The sequence below is a fragment of the Urocitellus parryii genome, chromosome 1, assembly GCF_045843805.1.
Source record: "Urocitellus parryii isolate mUroPar1 chromosome 1, mUroPar1.hap1, whole genome shotgun sequence".
NCBI classification, from domain to species: domain Eukaryota; kingdom Metazoa; phylum Chordata; class Mammalia; order Rodentia; family Sciuridae; genus Urocitellus; species Urocitellus parryii.
Genome location: NC_135531.1, coordinates 87,623,843 through 87,642,020, shown reverse-complemented (window position 1 = coordinate 87,642,020; position 18,178 = coordinate 87,623,843). Strand labels below are relative to the sequence as shown.

Genomic DNA, 18,178 nt, shown 5'->3' with positions numbered 1-18,178 from the left:
ATGAGAGGCAGCAGTCTGTGCTTAACCTTTTGGGAGTCTTGTTCCAGGAGACTGTGTGGGGGAAAAAGGAGCATTACAAATAATAAGCCTCTCTGCCTGATTTGTAATGAATTAGTAATAAATGGCCTAGCGCTCTACGAAATTCTGACGATTACAGAGCAGCTTTAGCTAAGTGCACGAGACCACATCTTATTTTGATCAGCTGTAGCATAGCAAAGACATGTAATTATCATAATCTAACAATTAGCCTGGCATCACTTTTCAGTGTTTAATTACCCCGATAAATGGTAATTGAATAGAGGACTTAATGACAAGAGAGAAACTTTCATTCTGCCTTAGGTGCTTAAGTTGTCTACTCGGCTAGGCATAATTTTCTAGCATTGCTTGAACAACAGTCCTGATTATCATTTTCCTTTTTGCAGTCTTCCATTATTTTGTTTCCTGATCTTGACCTTTGTTTATCATGTTATTTAACTCCTCTCAAGAATTAATACTGGGCCCCTGACTACCGAAGTTTATTGGACACTTTGCACAGTTTTCCTGTTGTTAAGCCTTGTGCCTAAGATCCTTCACCTACAATTTCCCTTCTTTGGACATCTATTAAATCACTACTAGGTGCAGATATTGTGTTAAGTGCTGAGGATTGTGAGACAAGTAAAAACCAGCACTTTCTTCAAGGAGATTGATATATGAAAAAGAGATCTGCATGCCAGTCCAAGTTTTCTTCTAAATCTACATATTTAGGTGGAATGAATTCAATACTTTTTATAGAATGGTGTCTAATGGGTAGTTACTCCAGATCTCTTTTCTCTATCTCATACTCTCATTCCTAATCCCAGGTTTGCATCCAGCTGCTTACAAGGGTCCAAAAGAAAGTAACTAGTTTTTACTGCCAACCTGCATAGAAGCAGCAACATTCTGCTTTACATCCTCATGCTTTGGATGAAATATTACTATTAGTCTTATTATTTCCTAGTATTACCAAAAATCTATATTTCCCCTTGCCTAGAGAAAGTCAAACATTTTTTAAAAAACATAAACGATATCTATTTACTTTCTTTTGTCTTGTCATATTTTCTTTTTAAAAAATAATAGAAATTAATTCCTTACCCTATAGGTCTTGGTTATCACAATTATTGGAAAATCAAGGCCAAATCTGAGACTTAGTAATGATTCCAATAAGTTATTGTTAGTGCTTAAAAAATATTTATTTCATTGTTGGCACACCATGTACTTAAGAACTTTTAAATCATTATTTTCCAAAAACTACTTCTTGAGTTGGCTAATAAAGTGAAGATTTGTTATTTCTCTTTTGTTATTATTTTTGAAACTAAGAATGGCCTGAAATTCTTCTGAGTAACTTCATCCCTCCAGGAGGCAAAAGGGCTACATGGAAGTGAGCATTCTGGCAGGTGGCTTATTTGTTTGTTTGACTCCCACATCCCCTGAACAGAATCAGTTTGTTCAATCCTGTTCTCTTAGGAACAGTAGCTGGATAACCTGTTCCACGATTTTCTGCATCTGCTTTTGCTGGATCTATTTATGTGGCAGGTATTCTGTGCCATGTGCTTGAGGGGATGGAAAACTCTAGATAACTTAGGGTATCAGTATCATGTGTATCTTTTTCTGGGATCTCCAGACTAGCTGAAGTGGTGAAGGAGCCTGTTTTGCATTGTGGGAACCACTTCTGTTAGGACTATACTGATTGCCAGACGTTAATTCTTTATTTTGTTTCAAATCCCCATTTGAAACCTATTTGGAGTGCCCTGCGATGCACTGGGTCTGTGAGAACTCTGCCTGCTTAATTCTTTGGCTGACTTGGCTGTTGATGTTGACACACTCTCACTCGCTGCCCCAGGCCTCTTTGGGGGCTTAGAAGCAATTAGACTGTCACCCAAATCTCCCAGTCCCTTCCTGAAGGAAAGTCTTGTTTAGGCTCTGCCAATTTAATGCTTTGTTTCCTTGGGAAGTCTTCTGTCAAACTAATAAAACAAACTCCAAATGAGTTAAAACACTGGATGAGAGGACATTTTGTGGGACTTGTATTTGAAACAGGTGTTATCCTGTGAAATAAATTTTCTTAAACTCAGTCAAACTGATGTAACTTGTACTAGAAAAGCAATAGCACAAGCTATTTGAGACTATTATTCATTTATTTGATATGGGTGATTAGTATTAATTGTGGAATTTTAAAACCACTTTGAAAGTTCACACGCATAATTCACACACGCGCGCGCGCGCGCACACACACACACACACACACACACACACAGAGAAAGTGACAGATAGGTTAGTGTATTAAAGTACTAATGAATTCTGGCCAAGAAAATTATGTCTTATTACCAACAGTTCCTGAATTCAAGGCAAAACTCTCATACTGTAGAATTTATAATTACCAACATATGTGAGGATAAGAACTCTGTTGAAATTTTCATTAATAGATAAACTGAACACCCAGATTTGGATTGCAAAATGTTTTGTCAGTATCTTACGCTTCATTGGATGGAAAAATATATGGTATAGCGTATTGCATTTCAGCTGCAAAAGAATAAGCAGGACACATCTCTGAAATGCCACCTTAAGCAGTTATTTTTTGGGGGTGGGGGAGGGAATTTTGGTTTTGTTTTTGTTTTTAAATCATCATTTCTGTAGGAACATTAGTTGTTATTGGTATATTCTAGAGCCCAGAAGAGTTGGATTGGACTGACTGAGATTATGTGTCTTGCTCTTCATGTACTATCTCCTCTACCTTCAACAACTGGGCTGCTCATAGTGAAATTGTCCATGCTTCTTCGTCTTTCAGAGTGGAAAGTGAAAGTTGATTACCAACATATATCAAAGACAGGCATGTTTCAGCCCATGAGAGGGAAGAAAATTTAAAAAGAGCAAAACAAATATTTGTTCAGTCCTGAGTGATGTGAATACTATTTTTCTACCCCAAGTTAGGTTTACTATTTGTATTTCATGCTTTAACCTCTGCAGAAAAACAAAAAGAGCATCTTCAGATTTAGGATAGGAGAGCCATAAGGTTTGCATTCTGTGCTGAAAGGAAGAACAGAAGGAGACAAGAAGAAGTGTGCTCTGCAACAGAGGCTGCTGTCCTGCCCATCTTACAAACACATGTTTATAAACCAAATCCCCTTGTCAGTTATAGGGCCTGTTAAGACCTTTCTGGACAAATAAGAAATTCTTGTGGTTAAAAAGAGACTTCTTATTCTGAAATTAGCCTTTAAATCAATAACAGTAGAATTGAAAGACAGCACTGCCAAGATTTATTAAATCTAGATTTAGTTTAAAATTTGGGAGGAAACCTAAGCTGATAAATTTGCTTAATCTTTGACCATAAATCATATCCTTCTTTTACATTTCAATTTCAGAATGTAATACATTAGGTTGCCTTGTAATTAAAGAAATGACATTGGAATTCTCTTCAAATAGGAATATTAAAACAATCACCTCTTTGACAGATTAAAATACATTTAAAATGTAATAATCAACTCTGAAGTTGGTGAGTAATAACGTTTTCATTATTGAATCGTTTAAAATATTACATGAAGGGGGATAAAAGTGCCTCACAGCTTCCTAACTTCTATTAACACTGTCTCCTTTCAGTAATATTGTTTCTATATTTATGGAGGGAGGAAACTTCACTCAGGAGCTGCTTGATAAAATACCTCAGTACATATTTCCTTGGAAGCAGGTTCTTTGCTCTGCCAGCAACATATGCTAAAGGCCAATTTAAAACATTTAAATACACGTCATTACCCTTCCTTTTCCAGACACAAAAAATGAAAAGTACTTTGGTTTTAGTAAATGAGAATGGAATGAGAGGTGAAACCTCAGGAGAAAGTGGCTAAAGATGAACTCAGAAGAGGCTTATGATGCTGCTCCTCTGTGGACTGAGCTCAGGCAGGCTCCTGTGTCCTTCTGTTCATCCTCCCCAGCTGTCAATACCCACAACACAGGAGCATGTGGGAGAGGAGGAAGTAAGGTCAATGCCATTAAAAAAAGAGTCATTGAGAAAGAAAGCTAGGTGATTTCTATTTTTCCTACCAAAGAGGAACCAAGGACAGTATGAGGAAGTTCAGAACTTCTACTTAGGGCTGATGACAGACCTAGACCATTCAAGAACTAGATGTTCCTTTTTTTTTTTCAGGGACCCAAGGTTGAAAATAAAATAGGAGGACAAAGTCTCTTTGATTCAGGCTAACTAATGTCATAAAATGATGATTTGGTTCTTATCTCAGAAGGAAGTTGGGGCACACTGTTGATAACTAACTGAAAAGACAATTTGTCATTTCTTGTTGCCTTTATTTCATTTGATTCTGACATTCAAGTCATGATTCACCTCCATCATACAGGTTAATTAAAGGGAGAGGTATTAACAGTGGCTTTAAATTGATAATCAAAATTGTATTTAGCAATATGATGGAAAGTCATCAGGCAAACACTGACACAAATTCACTTTTCAGTTCCAATCCCAGCTTAAATTGTTACTTTTGCCATCAGTAGTCCCTAAAATATACTGGGGAATGAAACTATGCTCATGTGTATATACAAATATGTAATGATGAATCCCACTATTATATATAAAAAATTAAAAATATATTTTTTAAAATGTGCTTTTTATCTAGTCTTTCAGGTGGCCTCTGGATGATCAAGAATTACTGTGAAGTGCATGACTCATTTTTGGCATTTAAGATGATTACAAAAGACTAGTTACCAGGCTGAATTTTCCTCTTCTTAATTAAGCAAAATGATCCTTTTATAATATCATTGACATTCTCAACCAGTCACTGCAAAATTTTGATAAATGTGTAAAATGTATTCTTGCCATACATAATATATATAATATTATGTTGTTTGGACCATTGACCTGAGCAGCCATGCAGTCCAGTGAGGAACAGGGACTACATTCTGTGCAGGCAAGATGTTTCCTGGCTCTTGAGACTTATGCATTGTGAGAACAGTCAGGGCAGTAATTGTTTGACTGAAACACAGTCACTTTTCTAAGTGTGGCAACAGTGCAAATTTTACATTGTGAACCAATGTGTTAATTTAGTAGAGTGTATTGCAATTATTGTTGCCTTATTGCTGAACAGCTAGATTATATATATATATATATATATATATATATATATATATACACACACACACACACACACACACACACACACACACTGCAATCTCACAGAGGTAGAGAAGCACAGACACAATAGATGAAATTAAGGAAAAGGAGGAGAGAGTAGACATTTACAAGAAAATATCCAAGAGATTTACAAATGTGTAATAGCAGTGTCTGTGCTATCCATGGCATTGGTAAATACTGGCATGCAGAATCATTTTTTTCTAGATGTGAATTTAGTCTTTTAACATGAGCTAAAGCTTATGAAAGCTGTTTCCTGATGAAAAAAAAATCTCTTTATGTGAATGGCTGCTGAGCCCAACAACACTTTATTCTCTGAAAGACTGAAATGGTGTGAATGCTTGACTCAGAAGCTAACTTTGTCATCTGAGCTCATTCTACATGTTGGGGCACCCTGTAGCTTTTGGCACTCCAACCTGGTGGGGAAGAGAGTACGGCTGGTTCACCTTGTGTCTGGGTTGTCCTGAAAGATCAGCATAAACCTAAGGTAACCTGATGGCACCCATATACTCTTGAGGGCTCCATCTTACAAGGGGAATTTCTACAACTGGTGGATCTCTAGAGCCATCATGGTTAGGAGCACATTGTGATTAGGAATATGCCTTAGAATCTCTAAGGACTGAGTTCAGATTTTAACTTTGTTCTGAGTTATTCACTGTGAAAAATATTGAAATGAGAAGATAACATCCTCTCTCAATGACATTTTATCACTGGTAAAATGAGACTAAGGATAATAACCCATTAGGGTTGTTTTGAGGATTTTGGATAACATATGTAAAGCACATATAGATCCTGGATACAGCAAATATTTGTTGAATCTGTAAACAGAACTAAAACCTCACTGAGAATGAGAATTGTCCCTTTGGAGGAATACAGAGTAGACCTCAGAACTTGACATTAGAGTTTAATCTTTCACCAAATGGAATAGACAGGAGCTTTATTTCTGAGGTCAGACTGCTTTGGTCTGTATTCTGCCTCCACTATTTTGCTAGTTGTGTAACATTGACCTCTTGATCTCAGTTTCCTCATCTTTAAATAAATGTAGTAATAGTGTGTTTTCGGTGGGACAGTGGTAAAGATTAAATTGAAATAAAGAATGTAACATAATAAGCACTCAGTAATGTTAGTCATGCTTCTATGCCCTTCAAAGAAGGTCAGGAAAGAATGGTGCAGCACCACTTTGTACCTGAAGAAGGCCATTTGTTATAGTATTAGAATATCTAATCCCAAACTTGTCTTTGGATTATACTTAAGTATGTTGTACAGATGCCTTTTATGAGCTCCAGCTTGTCATTGTTTTTAGACCTTTATTGTCCATTCTTTGAAATTTGCATTAGTAAACTAATTTATGCAAATTAAAGATCTGAAACAGAAATGTAAATTGATTCCATGATAAATCATCATCGTTTCTTTGTCGTTGGATAGAGGGTCAGAAATAATAATCGCTAGGGTGAATTACAGGTCTAAAATAACACCACAGTAATTTAGTTAACCTTTCACACAAAGTAAAATGTCACTGGAAGGGATTACTGGTCAATCCAACCTAGAGTGGCCCTTCGGTCCCACAGTTTGCTTTATAAAAATTTTAGCAACATTGATAGTGATAAAAGTTGGAATAAGGAGTTAAAATTGAGTTGTCAAAAAAAAAAACAGTGCCAATGTTTTTAACTTGTGGAATAAAGGAATTATAGACTAAAGAAATTATAGAATAAAAGAATAACAGAAAGCGTCTGGGTAATGGCAGTTTTAATTTTTATTTTCACTTTTGAGCAGTGCCAAATGCTAGTCGAAGCTAAAATGAGTGACACTTGGGGAAAGAAAAAAAACTTCCCCCTTGAATGTCTTTAAAATCTGTAATAATAATATAATAATATAAAGTGCATCTGGGCATTGCCTTCTGCTGTCGTTCTCGTCTGGCTGTCCTCCAAAACTGCCAGGCTACTCTGAGTGCTGATGATTCACATCCCAGCACCCTTTCATCTGAACATTGCAGTGTCTTTTCTTTGTACTTTGGCAGTGATGTTACCTTGATGTTCAAAAATCTTTTAAAGGCAACACAGTCTTCCCTTGCATCTTGACAAATCATTCATTGTCTATTAGTAATAAAGAAAAAGTGAACCCATGATCACTGTAAATATAAAGAAATAAATACTTGAGTATTTTAGTTTTATATATATATATATATATAGTTGTTTTGGAATCCTCTAACTGAAAAGTGAAGATCCTGATAATCTTTCCTTATTTCTCATGTTATCAATCAACACACATTTGCTTTTTATTAGTTTTCTGGGCTGTGACTTGAAGCAGCCATGCGAGGCTGGCAAGAACCTTCTCATTGTTATCTAACTTATCTATAAGGAAACTGAGGCTCAGGATGATGTATGACTCTTCCATTCAACCAACAGCAGATCCGGTCCTTAATTCTATGTCGACTCACTCAAAATGAGTGGTGCCTCCATTATTTCACAACAGTGTCTCTCGGAAGGGAATTGCAGCTTTGTGGTAAATATTTAGCATCCAGAACAAGAGTGGTGTATTTCTACTGAGGTGAACATTGGTCCCAAGCGCTCAGAGGGCCTTGTTGTGTTTAGGTCCTACATTTTAAGAGAACACATTGGGAAACTGGAGGGCCTGAGAGGGTCAACAAACTAGAAAGGAGTTTGGGAACTACACCAGAGATAACCAAAGGAATCAGGATTTTCGTGTCTGGTGAAACGAGGATATAGAGAGACATAGCTGACATCTCCAAATGTTTTATGGACTACCTTGTGGAAGAGGAATTAGATTTGTTCGCTGTAATTCCAGGCAGCAGAAGTAGGATCACTGGGTAGAAATTACACAGAAGCAGATTTATGCTCAATATAAGAAGAGACTTTCTAACATTTAGAGATGTCCAAAAATGGAATACAGAAGCTCACCATCATTGGAAAGTGTTCATGCTGAGACTGTCCGACTTGAAGATTATATGGCTTTATGAGTGTCATATTTCAGCAGTAACAGCGTTTTATGATGAACCTTTCCAAGGGCTCAGGGAAGAATTTCCTCACTTGCTAAAAACAAAGGAGTCTAATAGGCTTTTTCACCACAATTTCAGACTGAGAAAGTTGTGTCCATCACGATTCCTGTTTTATACATCACTGGGTCCTGTAAAATATTTTTAACTTATAGGGAAAGATATTAAATAAGCAAATATTTGTAAGAATTAAAGCAAAAAAATGTGGTATTTTCAACACTTATGGTGTGTGTATGTATGTGTGCACATGCATTTTGAGTGTTTTAGGATGAATTTGCCATGGTTTTGTTATTGTCACCTGGCCTGTGACTTTCACAGCTTATAAGTCCAACCCTAGAATGTGACTTATAAAATCGAAAGAAACAGGGGAAAAGTCATTTGATGTAGATGGTTTCAATTTTCTTAATAATGGAAAAGAACATGGCATCAAAAGAGTGATGAGATAAAATGAGTTGGTGACCTAAGCAGAACTAAGAATACTGAACTAGGATCCAGAGTTTTCATTCTGTAGGTCTAACTCAAATATTCTCTGCTTCATGTTTATGCCTTATGTTTTTATTTTCCTCTAAAATGAAGATATTGCTTCAGGAATTTTTTAACTTTTACATTTTATGATTCTAATTCTAGCAGTTTAATAGCACTAATTCTCTACATTTGCATAGGGAATCGAAATGACCTCATTTATAATTGAAACAATTCAGTAATTTATTGTTCTTTAATTTGCTTGTTTATATATTCAGAAATATTTATTGTGAAACTATCTTAAATGTATGAAAACTTTTCTTCAATGTGTATGATTTTAAGAATAAATGGAGAACAACAAATCAAAATTCATTTTTGAAAGAATGATGTTTAATGTAATAATTAGAATAAAAGTGAGGCACTTCTTTTTTAGGGTATTTTGAAAGAAACTTAGTGGAATTCCTCTGTAAATGGCTTATTGTTGCTTGGATTTAGAACTGCAATATTTCAAACCATTTCCAAAATCATAATAGTGTTCATTAAGAGCTTATTAGACTAAATCCTTTAGTTCTAGAATTATTAAAGAGTGCAACCACTAATTTACACCAGAAACCCCTTCCACCATGAATTATTTCTTCATTTTCTTCTTCTTCCAACAGATTCCAGAGGGGTGACTACCACATTGATGTCTGTATTAATGACTACCTGGATGTTTTCTGCCCTCACTATGAGGACTCCGTCCCAGAAGATAAGACTGAGCGCTATGTCCTCTACATGGTCAACTTTGATGGGTACAGTGCCTGCGACCACACTTCCAAAGGCTTCAAGAGATGGGAATGTAACCGGCCTCACTCTCCAAATGGACCACTGAAGTTCTCTGAAAAATTCCAGCTCTTCACTCCCTTTTCTCTAGGATTTGAATTCAGGCCAGGCCGAGAATATTTCTACATCTGTGAGTATATAGAGATTTATCATGTTGTAGGGTGGCTGCAAGAATCCAGACTAATTTTTTACCCATGTTGCAGAGAATTGCAGAGCTGGACTCTGCATTACAGATGTCTCCTTGTAAATGCATACATCATGATCCCTAGATACGTTAGCAGGGAATTGAGAGCACAAATTAGATTAAAGACACAGCGCCTCTTCCCCTATGAAATTGCGTGTCAGCCTGTTCAGTGAACCTCTGCTGACTTGTATTTCTTTTAAATGAAAATGGCCAGGACTTCTCCAAAGCTCAGGAAAAGAAAAGAGATTCCTGAAAAAAAAATTAAGGCAAATAATTAAATTTACATAGCTTGGAGTCATTGCATTTCTTATTCAGGTGTCAGCAATATCCTTTCAATCATCCACAGTTTTCATGGAGAAAGCCAAAACTCCTGCAAATGTCAGCATGCTGACGATAAATACTCTGTTTGCACCAAGGAGAAGAGACAATTATTAAGAGCAGCTGTGTCTTTAAGCAGGAAAAAGTGTGAAGAAGTATCAAGTAAGGGTTCCCAGGGAACTGGTATGAGTGAGTTTCTCACCTGTGAACATTAAGTGACTGTCCTGAGAGAGCTCTACCACTTCCTCAGCAGACTTCTGCATTAATCTCAATGCCATGGCCTTGTTTCTTCTCCATTATTTACACATCACTTCTTCATGCAACAGACTATTATATATTATTGATAAATGTTCCTCAAACTTCACTGTGCACAGAATCATCTGGGGCTCTTGTAGCAATGCATATTCTGACCTGGGTCTGAGGCAGAGCCTGAGATTCCGTAGGTATAAAGCTCCCAGGTGGTGCTGATGCTGCTGGCCTATGGACCACACATTGAACAGCAAAAGTGTAGGTAATACACATTTAGGTAGCTGGCTGTGTACCTGGACTTACCTTTGGCCAATATCAAATATTTAGACTAGCCATTTCCATGTAATTTCAGTGTTAACTGAAATAGATAAAGGAGTATTTGTTCGTAAGTAGATTAATTGAACAGCTTATGGTGGCTCAGAAATGCTGGGGGTGCAAGATCAAGAGACATTGTCTCCTTTTAGGGTGTAACCTTCTAGTGGGGAATAGACATGTAAATAGAGTATAAATAGACAATTACTACATGAAGATAAATGCAGGAAGCAGCAAGAACTTGGGGGAAGTTGTGCCTCACTTGCTTGGAAGGATCAGAAAGTACAGCTGCACCCAGTGTGCAGAGATGCCAGTAATACCACTCAGTATGCTTAGCCTCAGCTTTTCACCCCATACAAACAAGATAAAGAACATTCCTGCTTTTCTGAGTCATTTCTCAGTTCAAACATCCCCACCCTGGTAGTTTTACATCTACTGAAATTTCTCGCTCCTCTTCTCCTCAAAACGGAATTTTACAATCAGTCAGATTTCATCATCATATGGGTTCTCTCACTTATAATGCAAGTGAATTTGAAAAGGAAATTGAACAGTACCAGTTTTATTATTTCAGTACATTTTTCAGTTGTTAGTCATGAGAAAACATGTAAAAGCCTTGATACTATCTCACATTCGATCCATAAAATAAGAATAAGAATATTGAGTTCCACAGATGCAGGAAATACTGGCATACGGTGAATTCACACGTTCTCAGGCACAGCCTGCTCTTGACTTTTGCTGATTTCTTACTTTGTAAAAGAATCTCATTCAGCAAACAAGAAAAAGAGAAGAGGAGATCTTCAATTATGGGATAGCATCTCATTAATTACCTAACTGCAAAATACTATACTAATGGAAGAAGAAATTATTGCCAGTTTTGAAATTTTCTTATTGGCTTCTTAGATTAAAAGACAACAACAAAAGCATAAACCAAAAATGAATAGAGAGCACCAAGATGGAAACATACCCACCAGCTAACTGGTCGATTGCAAGATTATTAAAAATTATAGAATCCATTGAGGTTCATAAGCAAGATGTTATTATTCAAATACACCCATAGTGCTTATGACTGGTTTTTCCTCATTTGTGGTTAAATTCAATATTTCACTAAAAATCATTATGTGTCTTCTATAACATTCATTTAACAGAGTCATTTAACTGTCAAGGGTTCCCGTCAAAGTAATTGTTCCAAAATGCTTCAAAATATCAAGAGCTTTTTGCTGTTCAGCTGAGTTTAACTTGAATTACTTTTTTAATGAAAGGTAAAATAGCACAAAATTAGCAGCAAAACGACGTTCATTTACAAGAAGCACAGTAGCCTGGTGTTCAATTAAATTGAATTTCCAACCATGTTTTTGACCCACAAAAGCATCCTTCCCTGTCTTTTCAGTAATAAAAGGGTTTCCTCCCTTTCACCACCAACAGCAGTAGGGGCAGAGCTAACATGGACATCCTCCAGACATTTAATGTACTGTGGTCATAATTAAACTAAAGGATTCTTAGGGGAGAATTGGCCCTCGGCTGAATTTTCCTCTGTCTTAGTGTGTGTGGAATGAACAAGATGGTTGGGAAATGGCCTTTCTCACACCACCATAGAAGAGGCTTCATGGCCCATCTCAGGAGCAAGCTTGGCCTCCACCCATCAGTTTATAAAATGTTCTTACCGAGACAGGAGTATGTTTCAACTCCTCATGGCCTAAGCATCTCTTCCAAATTCTCCAAGACAAAAGAAAGAGGGAAAGAGACCCCATACCCTATTATCTGACCTGCATTAGAGGCTAGAGGGAGGCTTACCTTGTTGTGAGGTAGAGTATCAGAACACAGATACAGACCCAGGTTTGCGGGAGGGCAAGGTGAGTGTTTCATTGGGATTACCTAAACCTAGAAAGGACACAAATCAGAAAATTCTTATTATGTTCTTCTATATCTTCAGCCAGAATTATTTCCTAATTTCTTTGTGTTTTCTAAAATTAACGATTTAGTAGTAAAAACATCTCATAGGAGGTTACCAACTTACCTTTAAAATCAAACATCCTTCACAGTCTATATCCTTTCTGCAACCCCAAATATATCTACACTGTTTTCCTTCCCTTTAGAACAGACAGCACATTAAATAGTTATAACCACTCATAATTACAAAGCAGACTAGGGTCATTCCTGAATCTGACAAATACTGTTTCTCATTGGCAGGAGTAACTTGGGTAAGAGGTTGGCATACTAAAGTTTTTACAAAAAGTCGGTGGCTTTCTATCAGTGATAAATTGGTAGAACTACCTGTCAACTGACTAAGGTAATAGACTTCCTAAAGAAGAGTAATTTTAGAGTCTTCAAAAATACTCATTTTAGGAATTTCAAAAGTACTCATTTTAGAAATGCTTCACATAAATATTAACCCAATATGGGTATGTTTGGAAGAATATATTCTGCCCTTATTTTTAAATCAGAAAGGATTAAGAGAAATGTTTTAAACACAGGCAATATAAGTTATCTTTTTAAGTACATAGAAATACTGATTTTGAATGTACCCTCTTGTTAAGTAAAGAAAACTGAGTCCCTTTCTTCCTCTAAGTTGCTGGATAATCTTGGGTAAAATCAGTTAATCTCTCTGGAGCTCTAATTCTGCATCTTAAAAGCATTTGGTTACAATTGATGATTTCAGAAATCTCTTGGCTCTTTAATATCATAATCTCATAACATTTTTTCTAGAGGCTTGTAGCTTTGGAGTAAGAGATAACATGTGTGAAGTGGCCCACTCCAGTGCCTTACTTAGTTGGTGTCAATAAATACCAATTAAAGGGAAATTCAAATGCACACTGGAGAGGTGTATTCGAATGGTTGAACTAGTTGTTTCCCTGCCACCTGTCCAGGCCCCCATCACCTGTGGTCTCCACTAATCTAGCAAACTCCTATGTGTTTCCTTCTGCTTGTGTCACTGCTCTGTCAAAGCTTTCCAGCAACTTCCCACCTCACCAGAATAAAAGTACAGTCTCTCACTTGGCCAGCAGGGTCCTCTTTGTCTGTGCTCCTTTCTCCCCCCACCATCAGCCTCTCTGATTTTCTCTTCCACCACTCACTGCCTTATTCTCTCTGATCCATCCATCCTGCCCTCTTTCCTGCTTCACATTCCTGACCAGCATCAGCATCTTGGTGCTTTATTGTCCCTTTGGCTGAGGTTCTCATTTCTCCTGGCATTTACCGCCCCCCCCCTTCCTCTCATGTTCTTTAGAGTTGTGTTAAAAGTATCTTCATTAAAGGTTGTTCTGACTTCCTTGTATGAAATTAACACCTCCTTTATTATTCTGTATACTCTTCTCCTCTGTTTGCCCTGAGGTGCTCATCACCCCGACTTTGTCTAATAATGGTCAACTGTTCGTAGCTGTTGTCACTCCATACTGGGTATGATATCTCTTGGTATGTAGTAGATTCTTAGTAAACACAAGTAAATACTGTACCTTTCTAAACACTACAGCACTCCTCGACTCTCAAACCAGAACTACGAGATAGTGTTCTTTTTATGGGTGAAGAAACTGAGGCACAAGGATAGATAACTTGAAAAAGTTTCACACAGATAATAAATGGCTGATCTGAGAGGAAATTAGGTGACTAAGTAACTAAAATAAGTGAAAAGATGAAGTGCTAGGTCTTATACTTCAAAAGGAAAACTATGTTTTATATTTTTAAAAAAGATCAGAAACAAAGAGTACTCACTTTGACATTCACTGTTTAGAGAATGCTACTTTATAAACTCTCCCTATAAATCCCAAATCAGATAATAGAGAAATTTTAAACAAATTTATGCATTTTCAGCTCTCCAAAGGATACTTTCCATCTCCAGGATAAATTTCAACTGTATCTTCTTAGATAACTTTAGAAGCCTGAAAAGTTTTATTTTCTAAGAAATTCTAGTTTGCTAAATATGTAGTATCCAATACTGAATCATGATTGAACAATTGATTCAGGAATTTTAGCATGAATTGAATCAGGAGTTTTAATGAGAAACCCACCAAAAAAGACAAATGTTATTTAATGAAAAGGCAGAGAATTCTAGCATTTGCTACATCTGATATGTCTTGGAACACTCTATATTTCTATGGACATCATTCTTAAATCCATAATATATAACTTCTTGGGTGTGGGCTGGGGATGTGGCTCATGTGGTAGCGCGCTCGCCTGGCATGCGTGTGGCCGGGGTTCGATCCTCAGCACCACAGACAAAGATGTTGTGTCTGCCTAAAATAGATATTAAAGGTTCTCTCTCTCTCTCTCTCTCTCTCTCTCTCTCTCTCTCTCTCTCTCTCTCTCTCTCTCTCTCTCTTCTCTCTCTCTCTCAAAAAAAAAAATAACTTCTTGGGTGCATGTGATTAACTGCTAATTCTCTGCTTTATGTATTTTAGTTGAAAGTATACAGGTTTGTCATCAACCATGAGGCAATTTTAATATGCTCTACACAATTTTATAAATTAAAAATAGTTTTTTAAATTTCTAAGTGATACCTTATTAAAATGATAGAGATCAGCTTCAGAAATTATTTGATTATGCAATATTGCTATTAACTAACCTTTTAAAAGTATAAGAATATTCAGTTAAACAGAGCACACTAATATAAAAAAGAAACTCCTATAGTTAACAGTTGTATATGTTCCAAAACCTTTTTTGCAGGTGAGTTGTTTGGAACTTAGAATGAAGTTTCTCATAGATGTGTTTATAAAATCAAGCAAGTGCTCCATAATTCATGATATGAAGAATCTACTTAGCTACACTATTGATTAAAAAACAAACTGTCTTTTGAATGAAAAAAAAATATTTTTTAAAAAAAGCATTCAGAAGAGTTATTCAATAAATATTCCTCAAATGAATAGATGTTGCAATAGTAAAATACATAGAAGGAAGAAGGCTTTTTATAAAAGTATTTGTATGATAATGTTTTTAAAAAGCAAATAACTTAGTTTCCAAGTTATAATCACCCTCTGTAGTAGTTTCCTAATTTCTTAGTAATACTTTTGATCATATGTTGAAAGTCATCAAAGTAGAATAGAACACAGTTTAAATTTTTACAAATTTAGAGAAAAGAGAAAAGAGCACAGATCACCCCTCCTGCAAGAGGATAGCCAGGGCACTAAAGCTTCCTCCTGTACTCCTAATAGCTACATGACCTTGGCAAATTACTTGACTTAATCCAGCTTTACTCTCTTCATCTGTAAAATGGGTATAATTATAAAAATTCTTTATTACAATCTTACCACCAAGACTTAGTTAATGAAATGTTCTTTAAAAAAAAAAAAAGTCAGTTGCTAAAAGGATACTTTCAGGAATCCATATCCAAAGAATTTTGAATCCTTCATAGTTAAGGTAGCTTGAACAGCTCAGATTGATAACTTTTATTTAAAAAGAAAATTCTAATGTCATAAAGATTAAAAAAAAAGTTTAATATTCTTAAAGGACATTATGGAGGGTCTGGGGTTGTGGCTTAGTGGTAAAGCGCTTGCCTAGCATGTGTGAGGCACTGGTTTCAACTCTCAGCACCACATAAAAATAAATAAACAAATAAAAGATTCATTCACAACTAGAAAAATACATTTTTAAAAAATAACATTATGGGCTAGAGGTCTTCATTCCCCTTTAGATGTCTATTTTTTTTGTGTTTGTTTTTTTAATGTGGTGCTAAGGATCAAACCCAGGGCCTTGCATGTGCCAGGCAAGCGCTCTACCGCTGAGCCACAACCACAGCCCTAGATGTCTGTTTTTTCTAATTGACTTTCATTGGTAATCTATATTACAAATTATTTTGTTCTTTATAGTTCATACCAATCCACCTTTTTACTGAAATTTTCTTATTGAAATAAATGAGTGTCAAAACATCATAATTAGCAATGCAGGAGGTAATCCTTTTCACTTTATACTACTTTACTCTTGCAGGAGAGGTGATCTGTAAATACAACATATGTTCATCTGTTCATTTGTTTGTTCTTCCTTTTTTTTAAAATTTTCCCCCTTGTCTGGGGGTGCTGTACCATTGAGCTATATCCCCCATCCCTTTTCATTTTTTAAAATTTACTTTGAGGAGGAGTCTCACTAAGTTGCTAAGGCTAAACTTGAACTTGCAATTCTCCTCCTCAACCTTCTGAGTCTCTAGGTTTATAAGTGTGTGTCGCTGTACCCAGTACAATGTACTTTCTTAAAATGAAAAACTCAACATATGTTTCAATATGTATATTCATTTTACTTTTGTTCTTGGAAAATATTTTTGATTACTGAAGGCTTATTTTAGCATTATTTGCTGTAGCATCAACTCTGCTGAGATTCAGGTTTGTTTTATTTTTTCAACTGAAATTTCCAGTAGGACTATGGTCAGATAATTTGTTCACTGCCTCTATTTGTTTTTAGGTGTGTAGACCCAGAGGATGGTCTTTCAAGGCACATTTGTATTAATCAGGAAGCAGTAAAGAGCAGTGTTAGGAAATTGAGAAATTTTAATATTTTCTAAAGCAAAAAAAAAATGAAAACTTTTTTTTTTTTTTTTAGTTTTGTTTTATTTTGAAAATAGAGTGGAATAGTTTTTCTCCACTTGGGTACTGGAAATTTTTGAGGGATTGTATTAGGTCTGTCTCTGAAAATAGTCTTTTTATTCCCTTTGTATACTTCCACAGGTCTTTAGTGAACCTGCAAGAATGCACCTTTTCATTTAAAGAATGAGTTTAGAGAATTGTGTCTGTTTCAAGCTGTCCCTAGCCATCTTTCAGGAAAGCATGAATGGATTTCAAGGGCTCTTAAATTAAAGTTAAATAAAGAATCTGAAAGAGGATATTTAGGGACTTCAGGATATTTTTCTGTGTTAATTATAATTTTCTGTTATGAGAACAATTGTTTATTGCCAGGTGCCTGTTAACCTTCTGAATAGAAAGCTCAGCATCAGCCAGGTCTGTCAGAGCAGATGCTGCTCCCATGCTTTGTAGAGGTTTCATTTGATGCATTTCAGATAGTCTGGATGAAATCAAAGGAGGAAAAAGCAATGGACAGGAACACAGGATATTTAAAGGAACTTCATTTTTTTAAGCAATATTATTTGGTCAAGTCATAAGATTTTTTTTTAAAGAAATACATGCCCTGTTAAATACTAGATGCAAGGATGATTCAAACTCAACTACTGTTAAAAAGAATCAGAGAAATTAATACCAGGTCTGTGAATAAGGAATCTGGAGCAAACACAACTGCTTAATAGATTTTGACATTGGGAGCATTCTTAAAGATTGCAAAGGGAGTCTTAAAAGCTGTTGAATAATTGGGACTTGATGGAAATTCATGGTATCAGCCACAAGAAACTGAAGACTCATGAGCATCCTTCTCATTGTCTGAATTTTTCAAAGCCTGCAACATTCAGATAAGAAGTTCAAAAACATAATAATTTGTTTGTACTCCTTTTAAGAATTCAAAATGCTATTAGGAGACAGAGGAAGCATGTAGAGTTCTGGCCTCCGAAGGGGTGAGAAGGAATTATGTCACCTTTTGCTTCCCTTTACCACACTGAGAATAAATGCTGAATGGGAAACGAATTAAAGGATTGCTCCTTTTATCCCTAAATGTCAAAAGTGGCCACATCTCCTAGAGAAATAACACACCTGATTAATTGTGTAATTTCACAGAGATGCAGTAATTCTCGGCCTTATAAACATGTAAT

The 18,178-nt window shown here is 36.0% G+C and overlaps 1 protein-coding gene across 2 annotated transcripts in view; it reads left to right on the top strand.

Annotated features, from left to right (window-relative positions):
* Positions 1–18,178, top strand: part of Efna5 (ephrin A5) — a 269,600-nt gene that overhangs the window by 215,238 nt on the left and 36,184 nt on the right. For both annotated transcript variants that reach the window (XM_026391308.2, XM_026391307.2), the window contains exon 2: positions 9,281–9,573. In XM_026391308.2, the coding sequence (XP_026247093.1) occupies positions 9,281–9,573 (293 nt within the window). The remainder of the gene's footprint in view (positions 1–9,280; positions 9,574–18,178) is intronic.